Raw genomic sequence first — 24,446 nt, 5'->3', positions numbered from 1 at the left:
TCCATTTATCAAATAATTATTTTAAAAAAACTTTAAAGAGCACTTCATACAAAAGATGAAGCTGGGAATGGGAAGTCAAGGTCCAAGGGATATCATATTAAAACAAAAAGGGTAACACTTTATCTATTTAGCATTTAAAGCTATAAGGTTAAGAACTATAACAGTTATAAAACCTTATTTCACATTTGAATATGAAAGCCTTTTAGATTGCTTTTATTACGAAACGACTTCCTGTGTTCTGTGACCAAATCATTTCCTACGTTGTGCACAAGCATCGTTGAATGGAAAACAACAGGTTAAGGTTTATTTTTATTTATTATCATTTTACATTGGAAAAGCAACGGTCAGATATCCCCCCCCCCTCCCAACTTTACTTCCATTCAGATATTGTAGCTCTTTTATTTCTAGGTGATTAATGTTTATATTCTTACAAAACAAAGATTTCAGACACAATCTGTACACTCCAAAATCCAAATCACACCCCTCCCTTCGACCCGTCGATGACAAATAAGCTAACATGGGAGCCAAATCTTTAGTGCAGTGTTGAAAACCTGTTCGCACACACACATACAAAATAAACAATCAACGAGTCGCATGTACATCTGTGAGTTACATGCTTACGAAGTGTCTGGACTCCTCACCTAAGACACGAGAGGAGACGTTAAGCAGGTGCGCATTGTAGGAAATACAAGGAAGGCAGGCGATTAAGGATAAAATTGACATAGAACAAATTTCACTTTGACTGTCGTGGTTCCAAATGAGATGGTTCAGTAAATAAAACCACTTTCCAAAGTACAATTCTCCTAAAAAGTTGTGTAAAAGGGGGGAATTCAAGTTTTTCGCTCCAAGACGTCTCACGTGGAAGATTTCTAGTGACAATGATGGTGTGCAGTGTTTTCATGGAAAATCTGGAAGGGCAACACTGAGGAGGACTCACTTATTAATTCAGGATCAGGAAAGAAAAACAAGTAACAGGGTTGAAATGTTCAAGCCCCTCCCCCTTCCTGCCCAAAGAGATGTGACATAAAAAGGTCCCATATTGTCCATATTTTTCTAACGTTCGCCTTCAAATATCACCAGGACAAAAACATGTTTCACAATCAAATGTTTAAATAAATATAGCTCAATTGATAGAATTTCTATTAAAAAATAACCCTTAGAGCAAACTCTCACACAAGAAACTGCCACCCTCCCCCGTATACCATAACCCTGCAGCTGCAAAAAGACAGGTTGTCTGTTAAAAACCAGCTGAATAAGACTGACTGGAGGGATTTAAACCAGTAGATACAGGAGAGCCAAACTACGGGTCATAGTAGACTTTGGCAGAGATAATGATCAGAAAAGAATGTCAGAGACAAATGGATACTGTGTGTCCGGAGAACAATAAATTATTATTTTGTGATCACGAGCAAGCAATTTCTTATAAGGTGACCAACAACCGGTTTCTGTTTGATCATAACAAGACAAGAACTTTAAAAACACCCAGAACTGCTTTTTAAATACTAACTGGAGAATTTTGAAAATGCTGATTGAAAGAAAACAAAAATGTAATCCAGTTTCTTACAACGTGGTACGAAAAGTCGAATCAAATTGATAGAAAAATAATAAACTGATGGGGCGAGAAACTTTCTAGAAAGAAATGAAAGCCTTTATTTGGCAGCTACTTTGTTCTAGAACAGTGAAGAGATTTTAACCCACCAATTAATGCTTAAATATGAATTTTAAAAATGGTGTAATATGGCCCCTTTATGAAGAGAAAAGTCATACTTAACCCTGCCCATAATAATAATAATAACCACCCACGTTGAGCTTTTAAATGTCTTTCAGTAAACATTGGCAGCACAAACACATACATACACATACACATACACACACACACACACACACACACACACACACTCATACACACTCAATACTGGTAGTGTGATTCAATCAGTGAAATCTCAAATCTGATGTGAGTGGGCTGCGTGGGGGGGGGTATGACGGACAGGGAGGCGGCTAAGGTGTCGATGACCGTGAGGAAGCAGCCCTGTGCACCGGAGAGGGAGCAATACAGTGAGAAGGTCCATGTCCCGTTGTACCAGCTGAATGACCGGGGTCCCCCGTTCGCACAGACGTCCCCACACCCACAGCTGGGGGGGGGGGGGGGGGGGGGGAACTAAAGTGGATGACGACAAGTGTCCATGTTGTGGTCCAAAGAAGCTTGTCCAGTTCTTTTCCCCTCGCATACAAAATCCATAGCAGCAGGTAGAGCTCGAGGGTCTCCCTCCTCGAGAAAAATAATGAAAAAAATACCTTTTCCCGTCATCCAGCAAGCAAGCTATGGAGAACTACAGTTCTGGGAAGTGGCAGATGTCTTTTTGCTTTTACTCTCCTTCCCCTCCTCCATCTTCTTACCCCCTGAGTCCATCAATCAATCAAGCTACCAACATTGTCCTCTGTCGTTAGTCTCTTGTCAGCAATTCATCCCCGCTCCCATCCCACAAGTCCAACCATCCCCTCTCCTGCTCTCCCTCCTCCTCCTCCTCCTCCTCCTCCTCTCCCAGGCGAGGGTGAGGGTAGATCATCGCTCGGGCTCCGACTCCAGGGCCAGCACCCGCTTGCGCTCGCGACACTGCTTCTTGTGGGCGGGCCAGTCCCTCTGTTGGCACTGGGAGCCGCAGTAGCGCGCCACCTGGCAGCGGCCGCAGATGTTGAATTCCCGGAGCTGCAGAGAGAAGAGACGCACGTTAAGGCGAGACACTACAGGTGAATAGGGAAACAATGTTACCTTACATATATCAGCTATAATATCTCCAGTTAATGACATATATTAAGAAAATAGTTTTTTGTATTACAAGTTGTCTGAAATAGCATGTTTAAATATGCAAATGTGCCATTATCTCATTAAACATTTCAGGAACACAATTCTGAACTTTGGATAAAGCCAGGTTCAAAATTCTTGTTTCATTTTGTAGTCATATTAGTATCTAAGGCTTTTACAGAAGGGATATTGGATACTCCATAAAATCAGAAAATACTGTCAACAGCCCTAAATCAATTTTCGCCATGTTTTTAGGTATACTTAAGCAATAGCTCACGACAGGCCGTGGTATATGCTCATTATATCACAGCTAAGGGGCGTGGTTCGGCCCGACGCAAAGCGGAGGGTCGACAACCCCCTTAGCTTTTATAAAACGGTTACCAAGTGTGGCAATAGAAAGAAAAATACACACTCTAATTTAAATAGTTTTTATTAGTAAATAATGATGTTCAAAATAAAATAGTCCCTCCGTTGACTTCTGCACGAAACATAGTGCGAGGTGGTTGCTATGCAACAACACTAACAGCTAGCGAACATATTAGACGGAGAGCGTTGATCCATTATTTGTCTATTTATTTACATTCATTTGTATGTTGCCGTTTATTGTGCACCCACTGAAAAACTGTCCAGCATCAGTAGCATGGCTTACGTGGTTACTTGTATAGGTTGAGGTTGTTCTAGGCTGTTGCTTAGCATGGTGAGAATATTGCTCCACTTTCTCCGGTCCCTGAGATTTGGCTTCCAGTAGCTCTGGAGAGAGTATTCGCACCTGTGGCCACTAACGGCCATAATTTCTCTGCTTTATTTCAAGACCTGCGTCAGAAAGCTTTTGAATGGTGGCACTTTTCCAGTTGGTCTACCTGCTCTTCACGTAGCTCTGCATGTCGTCGTTTAGGTGCTTTTTTTCCCTGGAGATAGGCACTGCTCAATCCACTCCTCCATAGTAAGACCTCCCCGGAGGTCGAAGTTAATCTTAAATGTTTCCATCTTATGCTTTGTAAGTTTGTTTCGTAACTGAAGAAATGTAAATATATTTATAAAACTGACAAGTCAAATCAAGCAATCTGATTGGTCGATAGTGTTTTTGCGGACCTCTTTGATTACAGATTTGAAAACATCGTTGCTTGCTTTAAAAGTAGCACAATTCATTATGTCAAACCTTGGAAAGTATCTAGATATCCCTGCCCTAATACCAAAGGAACTGCACACTGAATATGTTTTGCCGTTTGATGTCTATGTCTAGACTGCTGCGTAAAAAGGAGGGTTTCTGCCCCGTTACTTCTCCGCTGCTTTCTTGTTCCAGTTTGAACGGAATACTGTTTTTCTTAGACGCGGAGGGATACTGATTTGTTGTGAAAAGTAACTTACAATTCTACCCGTGGTATACGCTCAGTATATCACGGCTAAGAACCAATCAGATTGCTTGATTTGACTTGTCCGTTTTATAAAATGTTGTAGAACATTTATGAACATATATGAACAAACCCTTCTGTAAAAGCCTTCAGAATATTGATAGGAATATAACTGGAAGGTTTGGTGTATCTACGTGCTACTGAAGTGGAAATCTCTGACTCAGAATATGAGAAAAAACTCATTTTGAGAACACGACCTTCAAAGATTGCAGTGAGGCGCTAGATAAACCCTCCTGTTCTTTGGATGACAGCTTGCGCATCGATGCACTCTGTGAACTCCCCCCACTCTGGCGGGGTCATTTGTTTTTTGTATAACCTTGCTTCGTGAAAGTGACAATTGTTGTCGTCTTCTCTGTGAATTTTTTTCCGCTGTTCTTTTGCCATTTTGAGATTTTAATTTCTAGCGGAAAGCTAAACCAGGAAGTGTTTTAGCACACCACGTGACGCATCTGAATGAATCACGTTGTCAGAAATTGACACCAGCCAATGAGATTTCGTTTTTTGGTTTAAGACCCCTTTGTACTTTCACGATTGGTTGCTGATACAAAGGAAATGACCATATTTGGATGCGATGAGATTGTGCAGGAGAGATGGAGCTTTCCAACAATATCTCTGATGACATGGTGCACACAGCGGTCGCGGCACTTTATGTTACGTTAGAATGCTAACTTTTGGTGAATTTAGGAGAAATCTACAGACGCAAATAGACAAATTAGTCAAATAAACACCTACATGTGTATTTTGTACGTTTTCCTTCCAAAAGCCTGATAGAAAACATGTTATGGAATCAAAATAGCACAAAACCTCAAAATTGACCAGTGCATGAAAAACGATGTTTTTGCCTGCCGTGTCTCGCCTTAATGTTTGTCCAATTTGCAGGACTGTTTTTCCAACACCTTAGCAATGTGGTAGACTACATAATTTGTATATATAACACACATGGTCTATGCAGTATTGCTAATTTCAGATGAAGAGAGAACTTTGCAATTTCAAGTAATTTCACGCTTTTTCAAATATAAAGCAAAATACAATCACACAATAATAAGATATTAAGCATAATCAGGGTTTTATCAGGTGCTGGAAATCCTTAAAAGGCTTGCATTTTAAAATTTCATGGATTTTTTCCTACATCAACCCTGAATAATTTCAACACGTTTTTTTTTTTATGTTTAGAAATTAAATGTAAACATTATCATCATTACATAAACACGAACTTCCTCATTGTCAGTGCATTTTTTTTTAGGGAAATCTTATCAGGACTTAAATTAAATCACTAATTGATTGTTTACATATGAAACTTCTTTGTCATTTTAAGTGTTAATGGTAAAAATAAATACTATTTAGAATTTGGATTGGATGAGGGGAACATTTTGTAGTTTTCATTTTTTCCCCTTATAACATAAATAAAATGTAATTCAAAAACGAAAAACATTAAATAGATTCAAATCTGACAATAATATTATAAACATGCAACAAAAAGTCCAGGTACAGTACATACCCTCCTCTCGATGAGTGAACAAGGAGGATAGTGACACTCGTAGTAGGTGCAGGAGCACTCCTCTTCCTCCACAAGCTCCCCGTTAGCGTTGTAGTAGCGTGTGCGGCTCAGCTCCAGATACTGCTCCTCCACCGGGTCGGCCGGCACTTGCTGGATGGCCAGCCAGTACAGAGACTGCTCTCTGCACACTCAGAGAACATGGAGGAAACGTTAGGCCTCGTAACAATAAATATTAGAGATGCTCCGATCGCCGGAATCAGTATCGGCCGATACCGATCAAGTGGGTGGGGGCTATGGGGATCTTCCATTCAAAGTGATGTTTAAAACTCAGTTAATGGGGCTCATTCACTGGCGCTTCCACAAACAACAACCAACATAATTATTACATTCAAATGAAGTACATTATTCAAGTTTACATTAACTTTGGATAATAACATGGGAGAAATGAGCGGAAGCGCTCTCTCTCTCTCTCCTGACAACCTGTCAGTATCGTCTCATGCAGCTCTCAGATCCAGTAATGAGTGACCGGGCAGTGAAGAATAAATATATGTATAACTAGTTTAGCTTGTTCCAGAGGTAGATAAAATGGCTAAGTGTGTAAGGTCTAACTCTTAGTGTGTGTTTTGCTCCGCTCACCGGTCCGTCACAGCGGGTGGAGCTGCAGGATTTCTGCTTCACACACGTTGCATACCGCTATTTTACTGTCATTTTCGGACACCTTAAAATACTGCCAGACTGGTGAAGCCATTTTGGCGAGCTTGTATCATGTATTTTACGTCATGTGATCGGCTCTCACGATCGGCCTTTATAGAGAGCACCGATGGATCGGCAGAGAGTGAATATCGGCCGATATCGTTTGGAGCATCCCTAATAAATATAGATGAAAACGCTGTAAGAAACCGTATACGATGGGATTTTAACCAGAGGAACATTAACGTTTATCTATAACTCTCCATAAAGTAGAAGTGTCAGCCAAACAAAAATACAAAACATGTTTTAATCATTAAATAAATAAGAAAAGAAATGTCAGTACATGTCAGAATCAGGTAAACATTTACTTAATTTTCTGAGCAATTGCTTATATCTATTTTGCTGTCCCTCGAAACAAGACAAATTGCGGATGTGGAACACAGGCTTTGCTTATTGCCTCACAGAATCAGACTGGCTTTGCGTACAGACACAACATCCAGCTCGTGCACGCTATGTTCCTACACAGAGATAGAATCATAATCAGCCACTTCTAAAAAACGATAGCTGTAGTCTTACCTCTGTTTGCTGGAAATCTCCTCCGGCTTGGGGCTCCAGCCCACTGGCACCAGTCGCAGGTTGTCTAGCCGGTTGTCCACGGTCACAGAGTTGATGTGGATGACCTGAAAGCTGGGGGCGATGCCTCCTCTGTGCTTCTCCCTAGGTCAAGACAAGTATCAAGATAATAAGTCAACCAGTCTCTCACCAGTTACAAAATAACAGCGGCTCATTAAGACGTCATCCACTGATGTAGACGTGCTGGGGAATATCCTTTGCGGCACCTTGTTTTATAGCACTTTGGTAATTTTAAGGAACAGCATTTATTAGACATAAGAGGTTTCATACTTACTCTAGGTCAAAAGAAATATGTAGCTCACCATACTTAAGATAAAGACCAATAACAAGTGACTGTTAATGCCAAACTTTTGAGATAAAGTACTGGTCCACTGTTCCTTTTGACATAAATCTGATGCAAACAGGAAAAGTTTTTGAAGGACAGAGTCAGCTACTAAGAACCAGCCTGCACGGGTATAGATAAAATCCTGTTTCTTAAGATAAAGAAGCACAAGGAGATTAGGTTGTCCAAGGTTTCAATGATGGCTGCTGCAAAGTGCCCTGTTTAGCATTCATCTTGCAAATATAACTGTTTTTGATCACGTTCTTGCAAGTTTAGGTTTATTATGACTCTTTACCTCAGACAGACAATAAGTCCTTTGTGAATATATGAAAAAATTACTTACCAGAGCAGCTCATGCAAAGGCCTTCCTGCCCAGCGGCCTTTGCCAATGTCGAAAGCGTAGGCAAAGATTTTAGCTCCATTGCCATCTGCATCTACCTCCATGCGTGCCTGGAAAAGAGACAAATGTCCTTTAAACATTGGCAAAATCAGAGAATGCAATTTCATCAATACTTTTACTAAACATGCAAACTTGTAGCTGAATCCTAATTGATTACCTCAAACGCATAGTTTTCCACAAGCGGTATGTCCTGTTCATCAATCAGTGTATATTTTGTCTGAAATGAAAGAATGGAGAGAAAATATGTTAATGTTAAAGAACCACAACTACTACAGTATCAGCCATCTTCTCATGACCTGCCAATCTTTTGGGAGCTTTACATGAAACTAGGGATGCACGATAATTATCGGCCCGATATTAGGAATTATGACGTCATCCCGATAAACCGATAACAGTATTAATAGCCCCGATAATATACAATATTTTTTTTGGGTACAAAAAAAGAAAAAAATACTGCGGTGTGGGTGGATTGGGATGAGGGGCGCTTGTTTTTCACTCGGCTCCTCCCGTTTTGCCAGTACTGTGGTGTTAGTGGTTTAGGAAGAGGGGAGTTCTTCACAAATCCAGCGCTCCCTAATACTTCGAACCTGATCAGTCACCTGAAACATCGCCATCGCTACGATGGTGTTAAAAGCGTACGAAGACAATAATACAATACAGTGTGTGTGTGTGTGTGTGTGTGTGTGTGTGTGTGTGTGTGTGTGTGTGTGTGTGTGTGTGTGTGTGTGTGTGTGTGTGTGTGTGTGTGTGTGTGTGTGTGTGTGTGTGTGTGTGTGTGCGCGCGCGCGCGCGCGCGTTGGAGCTATGTGCAACTCAAGGCATATGCTCGAACCGGAGCAGCCTGGACGCTGCAATCATGTTGCTGAGTGTGCTGACTTCTCCTACAATGTCCCGCTGTCTGCTTCCTGCATCAAGTCAAGTGCTCGGCGCAGTTGTGTGGATAGAGCGCTCCTCTGTTTTCATTTAAACAGCTCCTTATATCCGTTAGCGCAGCTAGCTAGCACCCGATGCTAACAACAACAATGCACGTACGGTCTCTCTCTTGCTCACTCGCGCCACACAAACACACACCCTCCCGGTCCTCCCGATGGCCAGTCGGTGCCTGCCGGTGAGCGTGGAAGTGTGGTCTGCCACAAGCGGACAGCAGGAGCAGGGCTGTCAGCATCAGCTTGTAGATGGTATTATAAACTCGATGCGCTCTGAAGCTACGGGGCGGCCGTGGAAAAAAAATACACATGCGTTAATCGCGTTAAAATAATTAGTGGCGTAATTTTTATTTTTATTATCGGTTATCGGTATCGGTCTTGAGAAGCAGGAAGTTATCGGTATCGGTTTCAAAAAACCAATATCGTGCATCCCTACATGAAACCCAATGCGTTAGGGGTGTAACGGTATTAGAGATGTCCCGATCCGATCATGTGATCGGAGCCGATCACGTGATTTTCAAAAAATCGGGGATCGGGATTTTTTTAATAAAATATTTTTTTTTTATTAAATGTTACAAAACAAAAATGACCATGTTCACGTCTTAAAGTCATCCTGAGGACTTAGTTTTGGTTTAAAATTACACAACATCATGTATGTGTTGCTTTCTTTGGGCTTGTTTTCATAGACCTGGTTGCTTATTTCTCTCAAATCTGGCAACAGAGTGGGCGCAGTGTCTAATAGTAGCAGTAAGCTAACGAGAGGCTACGTTCAGCTGGTGACTCGGGAGTCGGGACAGAGAAAATGTCAGGAGTTTGGAAGTATTATAAAATTGAAAGCGAAGGCAGTGTAACAGCCAGATGCAATGTTTGCTAGGCAGAGGTTCCGCGTGGTGGAAAGTACAGAGCTACGTTCAACACGACCAATCTAATACGCTACCTGAGAAATAAACACCAACAACAACACGGCGAGTACACAGCGGCCACTCAGGTAACGGCACTGAAACAATCAACACTTTCAGAGACTTTTAAAAGGAAAGAGAAACTGCCCCAGAACAGTGAAAAGGCCAACACAATAACATCCAAGATAGCTGAATTCATCGCGTTGGATGACCAGCCGTTATCTGTTACCTTTTTTTTCTCTTAATGCATTGCATAAAGATCGGATCGGGAAAAATCGGTATCGGCAGATTGTCAAAATCAAATGATCGGAATCGGATCGGGAGCAAAAAAAGGTGATCGGGACATCCCTAAACGGTATATGTATCGAAAATATTCGGTATGGGCCCTTCGGTTCGGTACACGTGTGTACCGAACGAATATAACGTTAAACGTAATAAATTGAGAACGTGAAAAACGTTTTGGAAGTAATCTCAGGTGCTGCGATGCAGCGTTCGAGTAGCATGTTCCTGCAGCCCATGCTCCGGGCGGGGCTACAGGAACGCAGCGTTCAGTGTAATTTTAACGCGTCATAGAGCGACCAAGTCATTTCATTGGACGAGAGGCAGGTCACAGGGATGCATTCAAATGTAGTCAGTTGTTTGAGGAACTGTCGAAATGGCGAACGCAGATAAAGTTGAGCTCGAAAATCCTCCAGCATCATTGAAGTCTCCGGTTTGAGAACATTTTGGTTTCACAGTTACGTACAAGGATGACAGACAAAGACAGATGGACCAAACCAAAGCCGTTTGTCTGCATTATTCAACTACAATTGGTTACGCGGCTGGCAATACATCAAACTTGCACACTCATTTGAAAAGGCATCACCCGAACGTGAATATCACCGGTACCAAAAGAAAAATTACTGAAGTGCAAACCCAACTCCCACTAGCATTTAAGCCTCCACCACTCGCAAAAAGTTATGTTAGCAAAGCGCTAGCTGGCTGTATCTGCTACCTCTGAGAGGGTGTTCTCCACAGCAGGAGACATTGTTAGTGCCAGCAGATCTGCCCTTGCGGCAAGCAAGTTAATTTTTCTTTAATAAAACATGAAAATACAATGACAAGCAAGCAAGTCCTGATGTCAAGCTGGCTGCTTAGTTGAGTACTATACAGTTCAAGTAGATTATTTCAGTTCATCGAAATGCTGCACCTTAATGTTTCTTTTATTATATTTTGTATTTATTTGAGTGAATATTCACAGTTTAATAATAATTAAAAACCCAAAAAAAATATGTTATGTTTTGTGAGTAGGCTACTAGTACAGTAAAAATACAGATTATTTCAGTTCATCCAAATGCTGCACCTTAATGTTTATTTTATTATATTTTGTATTTATTTGAGTGAATACATTATTCACAGTTTAATAGTAATTAAAAACCCCCAAAAAATATTTCATGTTGTGTGATCATTTTTTCTGCTGTACCGAAAGCGTACCGAACCGTGATCTAAAAACCGAGGTACCGAACCGAAATGTTTGTGAACCGTTACACCCCTACAATGCGTAAAACAATATGAGAAAAGAAACCATTTAAAATAATGTAAAGGCTTCTCCCCTAGGGATTCACAAATAGCAGGTTCAGTAGAATTATTCAAATCAGCAAACTATTCAAGAATGTAATTTTTAATTTAGCTTTAAAAAATTCAAAATGTTTTTAGCTACTGAATAGTTATTAAAGGAATGGTATGCTCATGACACTCATTTTTAAAAAATTATCATCCGATAAAACAGACCAGTCTCTGCCAGTCTCTCTTTTTTTTTTTTAATCCGATGACATTATCAGTGATTTTAAACTGATTATATACCGAAATAACATCAACACTGTGGGCGCCGCCATTTCCCGGACGTGACGTAATCCATGCGTTTGGTTTTCGAAGACACGTTGATCTCCATGTTATTTACTGTAGTTTCTCTCTTCAAATATGCCTCACTGTATCGCAAAATATTGCCATAATTCGGATAGGAACAATCCACGGAATGCTCGGTTCCATCTGTTGCCAAAAGGTAAGCATAAGAAGTACATTCGGAGGCAGTGGCTAGCGAAATGTGGCCGGCCCGAACCGAGAGATTTACAGGCTCATGTATGCAGCGAACATTTCACATTTCCGGACGACTACTCTGAGAGTATGATCAAACATAACATGGGATTTAAAGAACAACCATTACTCAATGGAGATGCAGTACCATCGGTCTTTCTGGTGTCATCACCGACCAGGACACCAGTTCGGCCAGTTGAGAAATCGCCCTCTGCAAGTGTGAAGCGACGGAGGAGCAGAAGTAGTGCTCGGAGTAAGAATAAGGTATGTTATAGCGCATTTCCATTGCAGCGGCTAGCCCCGTTTTAACGTCCAGGCCAGGACAGTTTTTGGTGGCCTTTCCATATAGCGTAGTACCGGCTAGTGTGTATTTTACCCCAGTTTTTTCCGGCCCCATAAAATCGTGATTCTATGGCCAGGGACAACGAAGCTGAGTATGCTAAACTAGAGAGGGAATCGCTAGCAAGGGTGGTACTACATGCATACATATAGTATCTTATATCATCTTCCCATTATACACACATGCATTTCCAAACATTTGGACTACCTATGTTGCAAATGTATTCTCTTTTCAATTTACACACGGCATCTATTGCACGTCTGTCCGTCCTGGGAGAGGGATCCCTCCTCTGTTGCTCTCCCTGAGGTTTCTCCCATGTTCCCTTTAAACTGTGGGTTTTCTTCGGAAGTTTTTCCTTGTACGATGTGAGGGTCTTAGGACAGAGGGTGTCGTATTGTCATACTGATATGTATGGATGAATTCCCCCATCCAATCTCTTCACATTGGTCAAAACTTGTTCCTCTGCTGACGAGTCCGAACTGAAATACTCCACCATATTTCCGTGTGTTGACAAAGTGAACGCATGGATGACGTCACGACCATCACGTGACTACTGAAAATGGCAAACATGGCGGCGGCCAGACGGAATATACAGGTCTTGATAAAAAAGAGCTATAAAATCATTATTTACCGGGGAATATCGCTGATTTCTTCAGGGTATGGTTTAAACATAACGTTTCACTAAATACTGAAGTTTTGATTAATTATCTAATGAGTGGACCATTCCTTTAACAATAGATTATTTCCAAATTAGGCTTTAGTCTATACTTATGCATGCAAGTATTATGTACAGACTTGCAAAGTCAAACAAGACTGCTTATTAAATCTAGCATGTTTTCCGAAGGCTAGTACAATAACAAATGATAAGCAGCAGTTGTAGGTGTGTTCAAACTCGTATTTTGGACCTACAGGTGACAGCTGCAACACAGACATAAACATAACCCTAAAAGTACACGTCATCACGAGAATAAGCTTCAGCTATTTTGATCCAACATTATATCAACCACATCTGGAATCGAGATGTTGCATGTTTAAAAAAAAAAAAAAGGACCATCAGAGCATCGTGTTGATCTGTATACCCGAGCACCTCTGTAGGAAGGTGGGACTTCCTCACACGCACGTGACAAGATACCAACACAGCAGCCCCACGCTACACAGAGCATGGTACACCTCAGCACAGGGTGGTGGTGTCCACATACCAAAAGGTTTAAACATGCAATGTGACACTTTGTCTCGACTGCCAGCCCATTGTTAACAGGAGTGACATTGTAAATAAGGTGTGTGACTCCTGACTGTAGATGTGTCACTCAGCAGGTGGGTAACTGATTCTTCACAGATTCAACTGGAAAGGCTCTGGACCCTTTATCTTGAGTGTCTTGTTGTGACACACATCATTCAGCCATAGTTTAACGCCTCACAAGTGTTGAATAGTAAATAAGGAACTAAAACAAACAATATGCACGTTTACGGCCACAGATGTTGAATAAGTGTGCCATCCTGTCTATGCTTTGTCACGTTGCACCAAACAAATCAGTTGATGGAGCATAATGGCTTCCTCATTAGCAGACACTTCAGTGTAATCCAAATAACACAGCTAGCGTGGCAGTGCTAACACTAACACCGACCGTTATAAAAGACAACAACCACCGTCGAACAGAAACAAATAAACACTATCTCCATTTCTACCCCTCACCGGTAACGAGAAAATACGACCCCATGTGTTTACATGTGTGTTATTATTCCAAGGTTTAACGCCAGATAACAGTAACCCGCTACATGCTAGTTAGCGTTAGCTTCGAGACTGTGTGGTGGCGGAGACAGAATACCAGTCTGCCTCGGCCGGCTCCTCTAATCCGTGCACTGCGAGTGAAATCACTAACGCTGGTAATGGGTTGATAACCATTCAAGCTGTCCAACAGCATCGACACGTCACTGCGAAACCATTTTCCATCGCCTTTTGTGGTCCCCGCGGGCCCTCCTACCCCGACCGCACATGGCAGTTCTGGGATCCAGCTCACCTTCCCGGCCACACGGCCGAGCCGCACAATCCCGAGCTTGAAGTCCGACATCAGGAGGACGGGCGGCGCAGACACGTATCCAACCGAACCGGTGTTCAGGTGTAAAGCTCGCCGGGGCAGCCCCTCAGCCCCGCTGTGATGCCAGTGTGGATGAACTGGGTGTCTGTTCGCCCTGACTCCGGGTCTCTACGGCAGCAGCCTAGCCTCGGTGACACACCACCGCTGCTGCTGCTAGCGCAGGAAAGCCGAGCTGCTGGAGGGGCGGGAAGGAAAGAGCCAACAGTGAGGCCGTCCAATCAGCCGGGACGTTACGTTTTCTCTCATACATAACGTCCGATCATGTCGTCCGACGACTATTTTTAACGACTGTCTGTTTCAGGTATTACGTCATTACACTCTCGTGACAACTTTTTTCGCGCGAAATGTTTGATGGGTGGATAGTGGCCAGTGTCAAACATGGTTCAACAATAATATCCAATGCCTCAAACAGTTGCTTGACCTACATTGTCTTCTTATTAATTATTCTATTTGATGTCTATTTATAATATCTTAGTCACCTCAAAAAACGTTGCTAGTTCCCAAGATGCTAATCCCAAATGCTTCATTGATGCTATCCAGCAAATACTTATTTGCAAAGAAATAGAAGTGGCACTAATGTGAATTGCTCCTTTTGTGTTTGAAAATGAAACAACCATAGTTGTATACTTTTACATATCGAACCGTCTATGATTTTATTTTTTAACTATCACTGAATTTACAAAGGTTATTTATATATTTGCACCACGTAATTGTATTGTAATGAAGGCTAACATCCATTGGCTGAACAGGGAGCCTAATAATAATAATGGCATGTCTTGATGTCTATCTTTGAGTTTGGTATTGAGTTCCTAGATCCATGCCTTCTACTCATCTGCTGAGCCGTATTTGAGTAGTACCCCTGCCGTGAGGTACTGCGCACTGCAGTGAGGGGCTTCTCGTATTTGACGTAAAAAATGTTGCTGCTAAATCAGCTTGATGATGTGAGACCATTGAGTATTGTAGCCTATATGCTGTACATCAGTGTCACATCCTTCCACTGAAAACATAAAGCAAAAAGAAAGAAATCATTATAGAATGACTGCTTTTTGAACATACATTTTAACTATACTGCAATTTATATGTCCACAAATTCAAAGGAATGTACAACTTATTATTTTCATCCCAACACTCATTGATGCTCACAGTGCAGGCCCTATATCCTTGTTTTGATCCCTCACAAATGATCTTAAGGACCTGACACAGTATCAGCAGCGTTTTCTTGCAGGTAGCAAAGCAGGTGAGCACCCTCTAGGGATCAGGGTCTGTATCACAGAAAACTTAGAAGATTTAAGAATAATTAGGAAAACAGGAGTTTTACTTTAAAAACGTTTTCATTAATTGTTGATGATCAGCAGGGTTTCCCAACAAATCTTATTTCAATTATATAAGGCATATTTATACTTTAGTTAATTTGTGTATTAGTGTATTGAAAAGTTAAACATGTAATGTTGTTCTTAAGAGGAATAGCATTGGTGAGTTAAAGCGGTTGCCTTGTGCCAACTCAACGTGTTTGCAACATTACATTTTTGTGTTGTTGTTTTAACTTTTTACGTACAGTAGTCCATGCGCTATGTCTGAAGTTGATGATGTAAAGCCTGCATGGCTAGTTGTTCCCATTACAAAACAGCTTTTTTTTTGTTGGAAACAATAGCAGTCCTGTGCCTTTGCTTTTCCCATTTTAGCTGAAATGAGGAAGCACCTTGTCTCAGCCCGAAGGCACCACTTTTTTTTCTTTCAATCACCCATATGGAGTTACTCACAGACATGGAGCTGGGAGGTGTGGCATTTCCTTTTGTGGGTTTGAATTTCTTGAGATTTGATCTGTTTCCTCCCAAATACATGTGTCGCTTTAACAACAAGTCTTTCTTTTAAGCTTAGTTTTTAAATGTGAAGCCTTTTACTCCCCCTTTTTAAAAAACAAACAATTGTCATAATTGTTCTCTTCAAGGAGTTAAAAGTAAGTTAAGGGGAATATTTTATCAATTGCCTCTAGGATTTTATGACAATATTTCATTGGCAAATTTAATAAACATTGAATTCCAATAAAATAAATAAAGTCCAAATGAAAGTCAGCACAATGACTCAAGAACGGCTCATACATTGATCATTTTTGTTTCACACAATAAACTGTGAAACACAGTTTATGCTTTGTTTAGTTGAAAGTTTGTTTAAAAAGATACATGCAACACCAATGTAGCCTAGATGAAAGTCAGGACTTCGTGTGTAATCCTTATATGATAATAGCTTATCATTGTATATGGCATAATCACATAGTAATAATAATTTACGATTATAAACTGGATATGTTAGTAAATGTTGTGGAGTCGGACACACCCTACTGTTGGTTTATAAATGGAAGCATACTTCTTGAGATGCTAGTTGCAACCAAAACCAACTCACTGCAGAGTCACTATACATGAATGAGCCTGGCCATCGATGAAACAGACCATCCTTCTAAAGAACATTTGTTGTTATTGTCTCTGAATTCATAAGCTTTTCCAGACAGGGTGTTACTCACTTTATTGCTGAACAGAGCTGTCCCGAGGTGTGGCTGCACCTGATCTCTGGGCACACACATATTATGAAACCATTTATCCATCACACCTCTCCGCCCTGGAAAATGTGATTATCCTCTCCCACAGTTTTTTCCCCTCAATGGTATGTAAGTAAGCAACTTCCAAATGAAATTATTAAACTGAAACAATCCTTGACTGGATGACATTGTTCTAAACTGTTAGTTTATTTGTTTTAATAATTATCAGGTTATCATTATTCAGAATGCTGATGTCGTGAACAATGTTTAACAAACAAAAGAAAGAAAGAAATTCAATTTTTTTGTCATGTGAATATAGTTTGTGAAGAGTTTTGTCTAATGTAAAGTTACAAAAAAAGTCATTTAATTGTTTTAAAGATCAATTGGGTTATAAAATGGTTTGCACATACAAATGGGGATATATAATATAAAAGATAGGGGAAAACACATTCCTAATATAACAGTGAGAGGCATTTTAACAAAGTCACCCCTCTTAACTGTTTATGAACGTTTTTGTGAATATCAGATAGTTCAGACAATGTTTTCTGATATTCAAAAATGTAAATCCTTGTGTATGTATTTCTCTTGAATCCTGTTACAGAGTTAAACACATCAGCATGTTTTATCATTTTAGTTTATTTGCATACATCATTAGTGCAAGCATTGGAGTTAAACATAGACTAAAAAAAACAATAGCAAATCATCCAAACATAGTCCAATGTGTTCAATGCAAAAAGAGGTAAAGTTCTTAAGTGACCAAAAATATGTATTTTTAAAAGGTGGAGAAACTGGAAATTAAAGAAGGTTTTAAAGAATGAAAGGTATATGCACATTGCACATCCAGCTTTTTATAAGGCCACTACTAGAATATAAACACCAGCTTGTGATTTATTAGGCTACAACACAATTCTAAGACGGTTATCAGCTGACGCCCAAATCAAACAACTGAGAACCAGAAGAGCAGAACGTTGTTTTCCCTCTCAGCTCTGACCTCTGGTGTCCATGTTACTTCCGTGTTCTGCCCACCTGTTCCACCTGTATTACTGCGCCGCAGGTGACTGTATGTGCGTCTCGATGCACCTGCTGCGTTATTCTGCCATGACCGAGGAGCTCACAACCTGCGAGTTAACATGCCCGTCTTCACCGGAGAAGACTTTGGATGTTGTGAAAAGTAAACCGATGGATTTGGAGCAGCCTATTTTCTCGGTGCTGAGCGGCGGGGTGAAGCAGCAGCCGGCGGAGGGGGACACCGCGGGGACACCGGCTGCGACCACCCCCGACACCGAGTCCGGGATCTTCTCCGGGGAATGTGAGCTGTGTGTGGAGCATGAGTCGGAGCTGGACTGGTTCTGTGGCACCGAGCAGAGACTCATCTGCTCCCACTGCGCTATCGTGGGTCCCTGCCACGGACACTCTGTGACCCCTGTGGCCACCAGAGTAACCGCAGTCAGGGTGAGTGAACTGCTAATATTGTATATTAATGTCTGTTTTTAAATGTATTGCCTGAGTTTTGCCATAATTTTATTAATATTAGCTTTAGAAATGTAAAAGGTAGATATTTTTCTTTATTGGGATACCTTCAGGGTTAGATAATAGCCCAGGAATGTTACTTTCACTTTGTTTGAATGTTTGTTTAAACCTTTTTATTTGCCCTGTTATTTTCCTGTTAGACAGGTTTAACAGATTTTCATCTGCATTAGAACATATCATTCTAGATCCTTTTAAGTTTATTTTATGAAAGAAAATGTGGAGTTTTCCTACTTCATTCACTCACTCTGTTGAGGATTGTACCTGTTATAAGGACTCACTTAAAAGTGTGGAGAATAATGCTCACATATTTGACAGTATAAAATGTGTAGTTAGTAATCCTTTCTTGGGTGCGCCACATGTAGTTTTTCTAGCTGATTCTTATGCATGGTATTTAAAAAGACAGGATTTTCTTGTTGTGTCTCCTCCAGCTGATGAGTACGTGTGTGTGACTGTGTGTGTGTTTCAACAGAACCATCTGGTAGATGTGTGTGAGAAATTGCAGCTGCAGGCTCTGAGGATTGAGAGGTTTATCGAGCAGACGCTGACAGCCAAAGAGCAAAAACTTCAGGTGAGAAACACATGTGATCCCCACCCACTAAACCACACACTAATGATCACACACAGAGGGGCCAACCTCAATACAAACACATTATCAAGTGAAGCAAACACTGTTTCACAAGCAGCCTATGTCGGCTGGCTCTGCTTTATGAAAAGTCCCATGTGACAATCTTGATGTGCTTTGCAGACACGTGTTGAATTTTATGTATGTGGAACCTACTGACCCTTATCATAAGGCATTAGGATTATTTTCATTGTCAATTCATGTGTCAACTATTTCTTCTGAATAATTGTTCAATCTAAAGTATGTCAAAAAAATAAATAAAAATAGCATCATCCCCACCCAAATTGGTTGTTTAGTCCAAATAACTGTTACAAACCACAAATATTCAGATTTCAATGATGTAATAACGGATATAAAGCTTGAATATAGTGAATGATTGACATTTTAGCTGAGAGAGCGTACATGTGAAACCGTTATTGTCACATTAGTAGGGAGGAAACATTCACAAAATGTCGTGTTTCATGTTAAGAATACAATTGTAGTTATTTTGAATATTATGGATTTTAATTGTGTCTTTTTCTTACTTTTCCTTTAACTATTATAACAGTAAGCTATTCAGATCATTTTAACCCAAACAGGTGAAACACTTTGCAGTTGTAAATGCTTGAGTAAGAGAGAACAAAAACACAATATGTTTACTAGGCATGTATAACTTGCTGATTCAGCCAATTGAACACCTCCATTCGACAAAGCAAAGGTTGCCTCCTTCAGTGCACCCTTATTTATTAACCTCCCTGAGCACAATGGGTGTCTCAAGTTTTCATAGGGTTACAAGTTACAAGTTAACACTAGGAAATCAAACCTCAAGCAAACAGTAAAGGCAGGTCAGACAAATATGTAGATACCTTATCTGAGCAAGAATCAAGTCCCCAAACAAATGTTTTCTGTAACAACATTGTACACATTTCATCTGTGAAAACAAAACATTGGATTTAGAATCTGGTCAGTGAATATTTGTAGCTGTCTTTGTTTGTTTAAGGTCTAACATGGGATGCCATTGTGTGAAGTGTCAATAACTACCTGCTTTTATGGCGCCCACTGTCGATTGGCTGCATGTGTGCACAGAAACATGGGCGGGACACTATTTTATCCTCATGTTTCCCTATGTTTTATTAATTGGATATTGTTCTGTATGACAACCACTGTCTCTCACTAAATATCCCACTGAAAGAAGAAAACAGTCCTTAATGATCTCTGCCCCTAAGACCACTTGCAGACAGAATTGCAGCTCGATAGGCTGATCCCAAAAAGACCATTTTAAAGTTCAGTTAAGGGCTTGGAGGCTAATTCAATTGGAAATTGTGTTTCTTTTGCCAGATGTGTTTAACCTTTCCCTCTTTCTAGGTATATGACTTCATGTTATTGCCTACTTTGTGTGTTGTTGTATGTATCACGGTTTTGAACGTATCTTGATTGAGACAACTATTGCTTCTGTCTTGCAAGACATCCTTGGAAAAAAGGAAATCCCAATACCAAAATGAACCTGCTTAAATCAAGTTTTTTTGTCTTTTATTTTCAAAAGTCATAAAATGCTTCAATACAAATACCTAAATTTAAGGCAAGACATACCAAAAATAAATAATAAAATAAAATAAACATAGACACATGAACAAAAAGAAAGAAAAAAGCAACAGTAGCAGTAGTAGCAAAAACTGCTATTGGTAACCAGTCCCTCACAAAATCCTCAAGACTACATCTCAACTCATCTGAGTCTCTCCAAAATAAGTTGTCCTTGATTTTCAACTATGGAAAGACCCAGACTAGAGTTGCGAAAAAATTAGCTTTACTTCTTTATTATTATTAACAGCTGGGGGGATTGATTGACTTGTATTGCCTGCGGCTTTGAGCTCTGGGAACAGGACGGAGCTGCCATCCATGGAGGACCTTTACTCCCAGCAGCTCAGAAAGAAATCCCTCCGGATTATAAAAGACCCCCATCACCCTAGCCACAAACTGTTCTGCCTGCTGCCGTCTGGCAGGCGTTACCACAGCATCCGGACTAAAACCACCAGATTCAGGGACAGTTTCATCCCACAGGCAATAAGACTGTTAAACACCTGAACTGCTGAAGCAACATCTGTTAAACACCTGAACTGTTGAAACAACATCCATAATATTCATCTGGCTGCTACTTAGAAATTATTTATCTATTTATCTAATATATCATATTCCAATAACTTGCATATAGACTCTTATTGCACTATTTCACTATTTAACTTTTTTTAAACTATTTTTCTTTTCCTTTTTGTATTTACTATTTACTTGCACTATATTTGTCTGTTTATCTGTGTTTTGTGTTGCACTGTTGGAGAAGCCTGTGAACTAAGATGTTCATCGGCATAACTACACTGTTGTAAAATATGTTTTAGTGCATGATTTGAAGATTTTTATAAAATTGGAATCATTACACATTATGCTCGAGAATCTTAAAAGTTCAAATAAACCTGTGTTATACACTCCCATGAAGATATTTAGCAATTTTTTCTCCACCAGAAGTCTAACATTTATTTTCCTTCTCTCTGTTGGCGTAGGTAGGGGCGAGCAGGGCCAGGGAGCATATCCTGGCTCAGGTCAGCGCAGCGCGTGAAGCCCTGGAGGAAGAGGAGCAGCGTCTCCTGGAGCAGGTGCAGAAGGAGGAGGAGCGGGTGGAGCAGTGCCTCCTCACCCAGAGAGCCCACTGGAGCAAAGCTTTGGCAAATCTGACGCAAACACGCTCCGGCCTGGTGCACACACTGACGCACACTTCAGAGGCACAACTGGTGGTGAGAGACAACAACATTTTTGTTCAGGGACGACTGGGGAATATTTTTGAACAAAAGAAGAACTTGTGCTAAAATAAGTGTAACCTGATAATGGTCATTCATTATCTATAATGCTTCCTGTCTTTCAGACCAGTGTCCAGGAGATAGCTGAAAGGTAATTGTTTTCTACTTAACATTTCTAGTGAATATTTCTTTCTTTCTTTCTCAGTACCAGAGAGGTCATATTTGTTCTTCTCTTGCTGTTTGTCAGGGTGGAGGTGGCGGATGGGGTTGGGGAGCCCTGTGACACGGAGCAGCTCAACATGAACTCAGCCTGTAGCGACAGCAAGCTGCTGAGGAGCCTCTGGGCCACTGCAGTGCTGCTGGGGCCAAACGGTTAGTGCAGTGTTATTCGATCCTCATGGAAACCTGATAGATGTATCAGGATCATTGCCCACAACTATAATAGTAGTTAGCATAACTGCAAATAGGTCTGTCCCAACATTTAGATTTTCTATTCCCATTTATTGTGGGCAAAATGACCCAATAACAATTTTATCAAAAAATAAATAAAAAATGTATCTTTACCTTTTTTAATTGCGCATTTTTCATCACACTTAAAATACAACTGTATTGACGAGGACAGAAATCCCATAATTACAACTGTACAAAAGTGTACCGAAAGAAATGAAATGTTAAGGACCCTAAGTTATTTACACAATATTACCATATGTGAATTATTAACATGATTTAATATTTAATTTAAGTATTAGTACTCCTAATGCAGAATGGCTAATGTATGTGTAAACATTAATAGACCTTAATAGTCATAGTAGAAAAAGCCCAGGTTTAATAATTGTGTTATTAGCTACACATGTGCTATTCCCACAATGATAAAACATTTCTACTCAGAGAAAATACAAATGTTTGGTATATTTTGCCCACAGAACTTGTCTGAACTTATCTAAAAATATATTGTTCATAATCAGTAATATACATGATCCTGATATATATCTCTCCCTAGCTGGAAACAGCAGTGATTGTTTGGGGCCTGGAAGGTTTTGTGTAACTGAGCAAGTCTTGAAATAAAATGAAGAAATAGTAAAGGTAAACAAATAAAGAAGCAAATTAAAACATATATTCAATTTACTGTATCTCACAATTTTATTTTAGATAATTGTTTACATGATTTTGGTACATTGAACAACATTATGTTTATTTATCAAGCCATTTTTTCATCTATTTCTGACCATTAATCCATCTTTTTCCTCTTCCCACAGCTTATGGATCATTTTATTTGAAGTTTTATGAGCGCACAGTGAGCCCTCTCCTGTCCCTGTCTGACGACTTCTACACTTTGACCTTCTCCAACAAAAAACATCGCCAACCGCTGCCCTACGACCCGGCACGCTTCGACTGCTGGCCCAACGCTCTGGGCTCTCTGTCCATGTCCTCTGGCACCCACAGCTGGGTGGTGGATGTGGGGGAAAGTGGTGCCTTCAAGGTGGGGGTCTGCTACACCTCTCTGGAGCGCAAAGGCTCAGGGAACGAGGCTCGGCTGGGGTACAACAGCCAGTCCTGGGTGCTGTCTCACTACGACGGGGACTATTCCTTCTGCCACGCGGGGAGGAAGGAGCCCCTGCAGGTGGCGAGGAGACCCCAGAGGATCGGCCTGCTGCTGGACTGGCCCAGTGGGACGCTGTTGTTCTACGAGCCAGACTCCAGCGCTGTGCTGCACTCCTTCACACATTATTTCAACGCCCCCCTGCTGCCAGCGTTTGCAGTTACTGACCGCAGCATCACTATTCTGCACTGACACGCAGCCAAAAGACTCAATGACCTCAAACATGTGAAGATATTCTCCAATGTAAATATGATCAGCAGCAAATTATCCTCCATCTGATTGTGCAGTTATGAAAAAGCGTGAATTTGTATTTATGTAATTATTAGCTGCTGACTCTTTATTTTTTTACTGTTTTTAACAATTTAATAGATTTTAATTTAGAAATAATCATATTATTTAACTTTACATGTAAAGAAAAAGTCCACTGGTTGATTCAGGACTGTTTGTAATGTTGTGTGACAAAGTAACTCTCAACAGAAATATCTTTTAATGATGTTACTGCATTATGCTCAGTTACCAGCTGAAAATCCCACATTCGTTCTTTTATGCAAGAGCAGAGTTTTGTTTTGTGTCTATTTGCCATATCAGTTATCCTGATTAAGGACTCGGCAGGAAAATAAGATATGTCAAGAGAACCAAAAAATAAAGTACTTAACGTACAAATACCACAAAGTGAAAATAGAGTAAATCTATTAGTAGTCCTTGATTGAAAATGTTACTTGATATGTTGGAAATACACTTTAAGTAATAAATTGAGCAGAAATGTGTCCTCTTTGTCTTTAACAATTACTTAGAGGTCGAAGTGATATCTTCACAATGTTTGTTTCATATAACCAACACTCCAAACCTCAACATTATTTAAAAAAATAGATAGAAAAGAGCAGCGAATCATCACAGTTTTGAAGCTGAACATTGTTCTTACATTGATAATGACTTATACAATTTGTTTAATAGTTGACAATGACATTCTTTAAATCAATTAATAGACTTAAAGTTTCAGCTATACTTAAATATTTAAAAATGTTTTGTTTGAAAATAATCTTAATTTCTTAAGTACCAAAGCTCTCCAATATTTGAAGTGGAGAACTATAACTATATTGTTTCATATTGTTCCCTCCCAAATAAAATGAAGTAATAAAACATACTCAAGTTAAGTGCAGGTATCTCAAATTGTTCCTTTAGTATGTTACAGTCAGGATACCTGATTACATTTTCTTAGTTACATTTCACAACTCGTTAATCTCTGTAGAGTTAATATAGCCATTTTCTATTAGACACTTGGCTAAATCAAGCAAAGGCTCTAA

General features: G+C 40.2%; 2 protein-coding genes across 2 annotated transcripts; one reads left to right on the top strand and one right to left on the bottom strand.

The window, feature by feature from the left end:
- Window positions 1–296: 296 nt before the first annotated feature.
- On the bottom strand, window positions 297–14,335 carry zmynd19 (zinc finger, MYND-type containing 19). The gene is made up of 6 exons (XM_034095907.2): window positions 14,015–14,335; window positions 7,916–7,975; window positions 7,702–7,808; window positions 6,980–7,120; window positions 5,714–5,894; window positions 297–2,707 (listed from the first exon to the last, which is right to left on the bottom strand). Exons 1-6 carry the CDS (start codon window positions 14,063–14,065, stop codon window positions 2,564–2,566), a joined length of 684 nt encoding a protein of 227 aa, XP_033951798.1. The 5' UTR covers window positions 14,066–14,335; the 3' UTR covers window positions 297–2,563.
- Window positions 14,336–17,608: 3,273 nt separating this feature from the next.
- On the top strand, window positions 17,609–24,038 carry bspry (B-box and SPRY domain containing). Its single transcript, XM_034095898.1, has 6 exons — window positions 17,609–18,077; window positions 18,625–18,723; window positions 21,309–21,539; window positions 21,668–21,693; window positions 21,790–21,914; window positions 22,799–24,038. Exons 1-6 carry the CDS (start codon window positions 17,628–17,630, stop codon window positions 23,332–23,334), a joined length of 1,467 nt encoding a protein of 488 aa, XP_033951789.1. The 5' UTR covers window positions 17,609–17,627; the 3' UTR covers window positions 23,335–24,038.
- Window positions 24,039–24,446: the final 408 nt, after the last annotated feature.

The sequence above is a fragment of the Pseudochaenichthys georgianus genome, chromosome 12 (genome assembly GCF_902827115.2).
Source record: "Pseudochaenichthys georgianus chromosome 12, fPseGeo1.2, whole genome shotgun sequence".
In the NCBI taxonomy this organism is placed as follows: Eukaryota; Metazoa; Chordata; class Actinopteri; order Perciformes; family Channichthyidae; genus Pseudochaenichthys; species Pseudochaenichthys georgianus.
The sequence above is the reverse complement of the archived record's forward strand: the minus strand, read 5'-3'. Positions and strand labels throughout refer to the sequence as shown.

Excerpts from the sequence above, each read along its gene's own strand:
- zmynd19 (XM_034095907.2), bottom strand. The coding sequence starts at position 14,065 with ATGTCGGACTTCAAGCTCGGGATTGTGCGGCTCGGCCGTGTGGCCGGG. Across the intron at positions 7,121-7,701 it reads CCTTTGCATGAGCTGCTCTG|GGAGAAGCACAGAGGAGGCA; the intron begins GTAAGTAATTTT and ends GTCTTGACCTAG. Across the intron at positions 5,895-6,979 it reads GAGATTTCCAGCAAACAGAG|AGAGCAGTCTCTGTACTGGC; the intron begins GTAAGACTACAG and ends CTGAGTGTGCAG.
- bspry (XM_034095898.1), top strand. The coding sequence starts at position 17,628 with ATGTTACTTCCGTGTTCTGCCCACCTGTTCCACCTGTATTACTGCGCC. Across the intron at positions 18,078-18,624 it reads CCAGAGTAACCGCAGTCAGG|AACCATCTGGTAGATGTGTG; the intron begins GTGAGTGAACTG and ends GTGTTTCAACAG. Across the intron at positions 21,694-21,789 it reads GTCCAGGAGATAGCTGAAAG|GGTGGAGGTGGCGGATGGGG; the intron begins GTAATTGTTTTC and ends GCTGTTTGTCAG.